The sequence below is a fragment of the Falco biarmicus genome, chromosome 1 (assembly GCF_023638135.1).
Source record: "Falco biarmicus isolate bFalBia1 chromosome 1, bFalBia1.pri, whole genome shotgun sequence".
Lineage (NCBI taxonomy): Eukaryota > Metazoa > Chordata > Aves > Falconiformes > Falconidae > Falco > Falco biarmicus.
The window spans coordinates 56175800-56185553 of record NC_079288.1 but is presented as its reverse complement, the minus strand read 5'-3'; the positions used below and the strand labels follow the sequence as shown (position 1 = coordinate 56185553).

At 40.4% G+C, this 9754-nt stretch overlaps 1 protein-coding gene across 2 annotated transcripts in view; it reads right to left on the bottom strand.

Annotated features, from left to right (window-relative positions):
• Positions 1-3271: 3271 nt before the first annotated feature.
• Positions 3272-9754, bottom strand: part of MTTP (microsomal triglyceride transfer protein) — a 28373-nt gene continuing 21890 nt past the window's right edge. For both annotated transcript variants that reach the window (XM_056342695.1, XM_056342685.1), the window contains 3 exons: positions 6029-6153; positions 5519-5689; positions 3272-4894 (listed from right to left, as the gene is read on the bottom strand). In XM_056342695.1, the coding sequence (XP_056198670.1) occupies positions 4726-4894; positions 5519-5689; positions 6029-6153 (465 nt within the window). In that variant the 3' untranslated portion in view covers positions 3272-4725. The remainder of the gene's footprint in view (positions 4895-5518; positions 5690-6028; positions 6154-9754) is intronic.

Here is a 9754-nt window from a genome sequence, read left to right as displayed (position 1 = left end):
ATCCAGGATAAAACAAACCACTTTTTTTAAAAAAAGAAAAGGCAACTATTTAGGATTGCTGTCATCTTGGATTGTTGCTATTGAGAACATGTAATCTGCTTGCCAAACCCAAACTGTATCCCTAGTCTAGCCAGCTGTTTTGTTTTTGAGGAACCTATCATCCAGTTACCAAATGTGAACCTAATACTGCAGAATAGTGGCTGCCAGCCCAGCTCAGCCACTGCCCTGCTTTCCATTGACCTCTGCTGGACAAGGCACACAGTTCAAGTTGAAAATGTGATTAAAAACCTTGCAGAACCAGGACTTCTTTTTATTTTGCTATTTTTAACAAATCCTCCTGTGTTGTAAGATACAAGTGCAGCATGCATTACATGGGCTTGTAGCTCCTAAAACATGTCCGTATTTAAAGACTGCAGTTCCTTCTGTGAGGTGTAGCCAGACAAATTCTCTAGAAGATGCTCTCATTAAGTCAGAGTTGACTTTATAAGTAACATGTATTCATTGGAAATCTGGGCTAAGTATTTTACAAGTTGTTGCATGTGTGTTAACTCCTGCACCTTTCACTGAGTATAAATTAATTTTATTAAAAGTAAAATAATTAAAATTATAATCTTGTTCCCACTAACAAGGGGAAAGGAAGATGCTGTCAGTGTGATTGCAGGCTATTCTGAGATCATGCTTAATTATACCCACGCAGCACTGGTTGGTATCCATTATTGGTAGGAAATGATGCATTTTACCAGCATTTTATGGCCAAATGTTACAAAATAAAGATGTTTGGTCCCCATATCTGCTAATCTGTATTGCACTGATGGCTTACTTCATAACCTTGTGAGGAGATCTGCATTCCAGACCATTGATCTTTATATTTCCTTGTGCTTTCTGCGCCAGGATATGTTTAGAAGTGAGAAACTGAATCCTGAAATTTGAATATTTTTTAAGCATATATGAAAAATACTCTTTAAAAACTAGCACTCTTTGAAAGTTTTAAGGGGAAAACTTCAGAATCTCTTTTGCAGGTTGGTTGTTTTTTGGAGTTAGCTGGATTATCATTGCATTGTTCTTTCTGTGGCTTCTGGTTAGAAAGGACCGAGCATTTGTTTGCTTCTCTACATTTCACACATGAATTACTGCTTAATTGCAACCATTGCTGATTATTTAAAAGTACATATAATAGCCATCATTAAAGATGTATGTTGCACATTTGTGATTAACCTCCCCTGATTTGATAAATGCTCATAGTGTTTGCTTTGGTTGTAACCCTGAGTGTGTTTTCACTTCAAATGCAGGCTTAAGCAATATATTAATTTCACCTTATTTTTAGAAGATTGTCAGTTTTGTTGTTTCTGTAGCTATGGAGCCCACATAAGGAAGCCATGGCCTTCCATTACCCAGCTGTTGGACTAAACCCCTTCTGGAATCCCCATTATGTCCAGCTGTTAGGGTCAGATGGCTTCAGAAGCAAGTGTATTGCTGTGATACCAGGGGGTATCCAAAGGACATGTATCACTTCTGAAGGAGCAACGTTGGCCTCAGAGGTTCTGTTTGATTTAGTTTCAAGGGATGTTGGCAAAGATGTGGAAGCCCCAGAGTTGCCCTTATTACAGGCTGGTTGTCCCATTCTGAAAGACTGGTTTTCAAAAGTGCAGGTGAGCACACAATTTTCCTCAACAAGCTTACTTGATGAGTAAATAAAAAAAGCAAAAGACACAGATCAGTATCTCTGGGAGACTTGATGTATTTATGTTAAACAGACCTCTGCATTTCACTTGAAAGAGAAGCACACCTGGTGGTGTTGGGCAGATACTCAGCAATAGCCAGTTTATCTTTTGTAATCGGAAAATATGTTATGCTTTTTTAAAAGTGAGCACCGATAGTACATTGTTTTTCTGTGCCAAAGGGCTCTGTTTTATAGGCACACATTCAGAAAGCTCTTAGAATTGATAGATTTGAGAGGGGGTGAGCATTGCAGTGGGATTGCTGATATCAGAGAGAGACCATACCGATAGAAATTGCATTATCTAGAACCTTTTTATTCTGATTTTGGGTTGTGAAGTCATGGGCGAGCCTGGCAGAGTGTTAATGCAAATTAGGATATGGACTGAGGTCATCATCTGATGATATCTCAGTTCCCTACAAGTGAAATAGTGATGATAGCTATTTCTTTGTGCCACTCTTTGTCCACCTTTTATGTTTAGGGTGTCATACCACTGCAGGAGGAGACTGCCTCTTCCTAGGCGTGTGAATACTTAGCTCTTATTTTTGTCTTATATGATACAAATACCAAGTATTAATAACAAATACAAAAGCTTGTCTTCAGTTTCAGTTCCTAAAACAGTAGTGGAGGTATCAAACAGTGTCTAGAAAATAGAGGGTGCAGGCTTTGAGCGTGGATGTTGAGGAGAAGAGACAGCTTTGTGGGAGCCTTGATGAAAGAAGAATGGCTGTGTTTGGGGAGTGGGAGAGGAGGCTTGGAAGGGAGGAAGGAGAAACTGCCTCTTTTTGAGGGAGGAGGAATGCCTGGGGATGGGGTGTTGTGTAAAATCTTCAGCAGAAGAGTGAAAGAGAGCATTTAAGGCTGAGAATCAGGAGCAGGTTTGCTAGCAAGGCTAGCCATGTTATCTTAGAGGCTGGTGTCACTGCCAGCAGTGTTGGTATCACTGGCCTCTCATTTCTGGTGAGTGTTGCCACTGAAGAGGGGCACCTAGGTCTTACCTTTCCTTTGGGCAGAGGATTTAGGCAGGCACCTCCAGCATGTGGTGCATCCTGCTTGGGCTCTACACCAGATGGAGATACCTCTGCCTCCTGACTAGAAGGAGAACCTAGGACAAGTGAGTGTTTGTAGAGGAATGAAGCTGGGTTAATTAGCATTGATAATATACATCTGTGGGTTGGTTTCAGGGGCGGTGGGTTGGCTGATGTAGATAAGGTGCAGCTTTGGCTGATTCTGTTCAGTGATTGAGAGCCAATGAAGAGAGAGCAGCCGAGGAAGAAGCAGAGAAAACACATGTCCTGGATGAGGTGAAGGCAGCTGAGGGACTGTATGAAGAGTATGCTGGTATGAAGTGGTAAAAAGACCTTGTCACAGCCTGATAGTTTGGAGAGTGCTGTGACAGGTGTTCAAGTTACGTTATTGGTTCCTGTGTGGTGGTGAATTACATGGTTTCTCTTGCTCCTATCAATACCATTCCTTGCCCAATGAAAGGCTTTCCCAACCCAGAAGGGAACAGACAAAAACCAAGAGTGAAAAGAAAACCAATGTTTTTCACACTGTATTTTTACCTGTTTTATTTATTGTTTGACTACAAGTGTGTCAGCATTTTCAGGAAAGACAACCACCAGTCTGTTTCATCCCATTGATTGTTTGATTTTTGCAATTTCTGCACTATTGGTTTTTCACAACAGAAAAGAATGTGTATTTTTTTTTTATTCTTGTAATATATTTTTTTTTTTATGGCAGTCGAGTTTTTCCCACCTGGTTTTTGGTTTTTTGAAGAACAGTTGTTCCTGGCTTTTTATTTTACATTTTTGTGACCAGAACTCACGCATTTTGTCGCATAAAATTAAATCAGATGGATCATGTCAAGATATGAGCTAAGCTGAACTATATTCTTTCTTAATCTGCAATGCTGTTGTAAATGTAAAATGTTGGGTTTGGTTTTTTTTTTACACAGCTCCTATGAAGACACTGCTTGAACGAGCAAAAAGGTGTAAGTATTTTAATCAGAGGACTTGTATGAATAATGAATACTTTTTTACATTGAAATATGAGCCTAACTTACTTAGAAGAAAATATTCTGGCTCTGTGCAGGCTTTGCTAGACTGTGCATTCAAAATGGATTTCTTTCAGGACCTTTTCCTTCGTAATAGTTCAGAATTGCCTTAGTGGGTGCTCATTTTTTGAAATACACCTGCCTTGATTACACACAGGGACACAAATTTTTAGGAGCCAAACTTGAAGAGCAACCAGTGTTGGCTTAACTCTGCTGATGGTGATAACTACAGAAATTATACCACTGATTTCTGAATTTCAGAATTAAGGGAACTGTAAGTACTTCTGGAAATGTTACCACACATTTTTAATCAATTATATTTAACTATAGCAGTTAATAAAAAACCCAAAAAGATAAATAATAATAACCAAGCTCTTACTGCTTAAAAAAGGGAAAAATCTTTTAAAATCTTGTAAAATAAAACCTGCTTTTTTTGTAAACAGGCAATACTGAGTAAGCAGGAATTCATGGTCCTATTTAGATGTTAATTGTACTTGAATATTTGAGTAAGGATTAGTCATAGGCCTAAAATACCTAAGTACTTTAAAATATGTTCATAAATAATCATTCTTTGTACATCATAATTGTTCTTACTGCATGTCAAAAACATGGACTTCAATACTCCCCAACAAAGAAAAATGAGGGACTATTTTTGCTTTTGGCACAAAAAAGTGAAAATAAAGAACTAGCACCACCCTGAAGGGAGTGCATGGAATACTACCAAATTGGTCTTTACTTGCCTTGGCTTGTTTTTATACAAAAGTCTTAAATATAGGTTAATATGTAAACACTGTGCAAGCACTGAGAGTTTGATCCTGGCTTGTTGAAATCAATGGCAAATTTCCCATTAACTGCAGTTTGCAAGATCAAGCTCCAAGTTGGTACGGTATGTACAAGCCTAAGTCATTGAGGGAGCCATGGATTCAGGGCAGCAGAAGCTCAGGTGCTCATTTCAAAACCAGTTGCTGGAGGAATCAGACTTTGTGTCGAAAACCTTCCTGCACATGTTGGAATTTTCTTGATGGAGAGGGTATTCATTACCTGCCAACAGTTCTGCTTTCCCTCTCCTTGCAGTGTACCGTCTGCCAGATGGTAGACTTTCATACTTAGTCACATAACGCCTGTAAAGACACAACATGGTGGTCTGGCATTAGCAAATTTGTGCAAAATCTGTACCCTGTGGGTGAGGCTAGAGAGAGATAAACACTTTACATCCAGATAAGATTACACTTCCACAACCTGTAGGTACAATCAGAAGATGTTCTAGTATCTGCAGAATAACAGATACTGTTTTCTTAGGATTTTCTGAAGATCCTCAACTTCATCCATTCTTCTCAGGCTTACCATCTTCTGGATCAGAAAAGCCTGAATGGAAATCTGGCACAGGCTCTGCAAATGTTACTACCCTTATGTCTTAGCAAATAGGGATTAGGAGGAGTAGTAAACCCCGCTTCTCACATGGCAATGCAATTACTAGTCTTTGGCTACTGAAAAGCATCTTTTTTTACCTTATTGCACAGTTGTTTAGCCTTCAGGAAAGTTGGTGACTTAATAAAATATGGCATTTTATTAGGCTGAAAACTGGCTGGCAATTAGGCAAAAATTAGGCAAGAAAAAAAAAAAAGGCAATTAGGCTGAAAGTTGGCCTCTGTTGTTAATCTCTTGTGGCTGTGAACACCAAAAAGCTCCAGATTCAGCAGCTGGCTGGAAGGATGCCTCAGAAATTGTGTGCTCTTAGTTCTTACCTGAATGGAGACTCGACTCTGTCCATCTGCATACAGACTAAAAATGGGTACTGTGAAAACTGCACCGTGGAGATGAAGTCTAATGCTGTTTCTACTTCCAAAGTGGTTTCCATACCAGTTTTTACAAAGAAGGAATCCACTTCAGTGTTACCAGCTATAAACATGGTTACCCTGCAGATAAATTCAGGCATTACAATTAATTAAAAACTCATAAAGAAAGAGGAAATTAAACTGCAAACAGTTCTACCACCCATACATAAAAACTGCCCACAAAGGAGCCTGTTCTTCAAGTAAAGGTATATAAATTCAGGTGAGACCAGTGTGAACTGGTAATAACCAGATGGAATGGAAAAAAGGAGCACAAATGTTCTCCCTTGCACATAACCGTTACAATTTTAACTTATCTGCAAGGTCTTTTATATTTAAATTCTTCTCAATGATGCTATCGGGGCTCTGGAGCCTGAGCTTTCTATAGACCACAGCTACAGCATGTGCTGGGGAGTATCTCACCGGTTCTTGACGTTGGTTTTGGATTCCCTGTACCACAGGCTGAACTCCATCCCTCCTGAGATGTCGATAGCCAGGCCACCCAGGAACTCCGCGCTGGCCCTTGGCCCGGACTGCAGCTGAATCTCCTAGAGGCATTAGAAAGCACAGGTATCCCCCCATTACTGACTGCAGACCTCAGTGGTTTCCTCACTCCCTTCTGCGCTGTGATCATGCTGCTTGTCATTTGCAGGAACAAAAAGGAATAGAGGGCTTTTCTGAAGGGATGGAAAAAACACCCCTGAGGTATCTTGCTCCTTAGAAAATGGGATGAAGCTAAGGCAAGGTGCTTTCCCCTCTCCCCTGTGTGCCAGCTGGCATTAATTTCTGCAAGGAGTATCACTGCAAGGAATATCATGGTCTCTGTCTCCCAAGATCTGCCATGCAAGCTTCATAGAGGCTCTGCTGGCAGTCCAGCTAAATCGGATTAAATTCCGTGCTGGAGCCCCAGCAATGGTGCAGTGCATTGTGGCTTCTTCTGCACACCCAAAGGCAGCCCTGTAGTGCCAGTAGGATGCAAAGTGCTGCAAGCAGTTTTGCAGTGGGTAATGGCTCTGACCTCACCATATGGCAGTAATTATGTCTTCAGTGTCTGGGTGGCGAAACTCACAAACTAATGTGCCTTAATTGCCCCTGTGAATTTGCATTTATTGCCTTTTCCATCAGCTGTCAAGTGTGTTCATGGCTTCTTGAAACCTCTATGGCTGGACTGGAAACAGATCACGTGGAGTCTGTTTCGGAAGTGATAATATAGCTCAGGCTCATGACATTACTTTTAAGTTTTGACACACAGCCAAGATTGTAAGGTTCACTCAGCTTGGCGATCTTTATGTAGTTGTCCTGCTTCCCTAAGAACTAACGGATTAATTCACTGTTTTAAAAGAACTGTTAATTTGGGAAAAGTTTATTTTGATATTGTTCCTTGTGTACAGAACCTCCTCTCTCCCAGCTGGTATTGCCCCTCCTCCCGGGTTTCTGTGCCTGTGATATTCTCAGCACCTGTAATGCTGCAGGCATTTGTAGGATGTGTGAATATGCAACTTCCTTCCCCTTTTTGATGACCAGGCACCTTAAAAGTCCCTATTCTCTTCTTAGCAATTCAGTAGCCCAGTGGTTCCAACTAATACTGTCTCAAGATTTAAGAAAGAAACAAGCAGAGACTCTCTGGCTTGCTAATCCCTATAGCAAGAAGCAATATTAGGGGAGGTTTTTATTCAGAGCATTCAAGTTTTCCTGCCATAATCAAGAACTTGGATTATTAGGTTGGCGTAATAATATACATATACATAATGTATATTATTGGCCCATTTCAGTCAGTAGATATAGTAAGTAATGGCGTAATAATAATATACATAAAACCATACATATTCACCTTATAGAGCAAATAAGAAAAACTCTGGAACAATCTTCTTGGCAGAACCAACTTGGCAGTCAGTTGCTGCTGAAGTGGGCTTGAGATTTCATGTAAGAATGCAGTGGACTCGCTGTGACTTATAAACGCACATGCCCCCAGCAAGTGTGGTCATATTGTGCTCTGATTTCTTATTTTCGCCAAGGTAAAAATAATGAGTTGGAATTGTTGAAATCAAATTAGAATTTGATTTCTTTCTGAAATCAAAGGGAGTTTTTCTACTGACTGCAATGGGCCAAGGAATACTTCCCCTGTCAGTCTGTTTAGGTGTGGAGACAAAGCTTGTTTTACTTGATTTTACTTCACTTTTAATTGGGACTGAATTGGGTGTGTTAATGAGCAAGGAGGTAACAGTATACAATCTGGCAGAGACACGTACACAAAACCAGAGGAGCAGATATTCTTAGATGCATTGTCAGATTGCACTTAATAATATTAGAGTAGGCTTGGTTTGCAATGGCTGCACAGTTTAAGGCTTTAAAGGCTACCTAGAATTAAGTCAGGTTTGTCACTGAAACCAGCAAAGCAGCTAGGGAGCACTTGTCTTCTGTTTTACTAGCTCATCTATTTCCTTATTTAGAGCTCAGTCCTGTCCTTCGCCTCCTGCAAATCCAATCCAAGCTGATGGGAGGTGTAAATCGCAGAGACCCAGCCTCCTCAGGAGCAGTATTTTCCTTTCCCTTCCTATCTTGAGCTTTGTGTGCCATTTGCAGTGGAAAATGTGATCCCGAACGATCAGAATAGGTAGTTTGCTACTGTTTAAAATGCTGAAACATGCTATGTTTCAATAAAATATAGTTTCTTTTGGTACTGTGCTGGCAGTGTTACTGTAATGCAATGCAGAGATGGCTGAAGCGGGCACTTCTTCTGGAACTGGCTATCTTCCACTGGGGTCTGGCTTTCAAATAGTTTCTCTGACCTATTATTACAGTATTTAATTTCTCTGTGCTTCTGGCAGGTGTGCTGCCTAGGAGAAGTACAAACACTACTGAACTTTAATGCAGGTGACTTAGGAGTCTCAAAAACTGTTTTATGAGAGCTGTTTATTTTATAGAGGGAATTTATAACTTCTGGACTGTTATTCTTAGCCCTCAAACAACACTGTCAGAACTTGCAATGGCTGTAAAGTACACTGATTTCAGTTTGTGGAGTTATGTGAGAAAAGATGTTACAAATGGTGCGGGGCAGGAGTGTAAGCTTCAGAAGAAATATTACCAACTTGGGAATCACCTCTCCAAAACGTGCCTATTGCAATTACTTCAGCCGAAAAATTAATGAAAGGAAGCTATTTTCCAGGGAGGGAGTTATTTAGGAGATTTGACAGAACTTTTGAGAACAACTCAGTTTTGGTCTTTCTGTGCAAAAAGATCCTTATAAAAAGCAATAGGGGAGCAAAACTTTTCTAATATTTTAAAATCACTTTTCTCAAAATCAGGCTGCACCAATGCAAAAATTGCAACTCAGATACATACGTTCTTTTCTAACAATTCAGTTGCCCTATTTTTAAGTTCCAGTCTTGGCTTCCAAGCTATCCTTTTGATGTTTGATCTCAACTGCGCTATCTGTATCTCACATTTGTTTTTTGCCTGTTCTGAAATCACACTGCAGCCAGCTGTGGCACACTGAGTTTCAGTATCATAGAATGAGAACTGTTTCGCATGCCTGTTCTTCTTCTTTGAAAGAAGATAAATCCATGTTTGGCTTGGTGGTCAACAGCATGAAAAAAAGGGGCTTATGTTCTGGGCAAGGACTGTTCATGCTGGCCAGGGAAAGTGGAGGTAGTACTCAGCTACCAAGAAGCTAGATTAATTCTTGCTCTCTTGCACTGTTTTTCCTCAGTTCCAGTATTACACCATTCATACTTCCATTCTGACAGTGTTTACTGGTACAGTTGTAATCACAGTTCAGGCACTTGACAGTTGAAAGCATTTCCCATGAACCTTGACTGGGTTGTGAGGCCAAAACTGTGTTGGTGGTACTGTTGACCTGGAACGTAGCTGTAAATCCATTCTTAGAAAGATGTACTGTGTTTAAAATGCATCTCAGCCTGAACCTGTGTTCAACAGTGCATTAAACAATTTTTGGCTTTGTGAAGTGTCTAGGTAAGAACAAGTGCCTTTTTGGTTGTGAACACACGCTTTTGGTTGTGTCCACTGTTTGAGTCCCAAAGAGCTTAGGCAGCAACTGTGATAGTGGCAACACAAGAGAGAAAGCAGGGTGGGGGTCCCATCTCATCACAGTGCTGCCTGGGCTTCCAGAGAGTCAGTGTCTGAAAATGT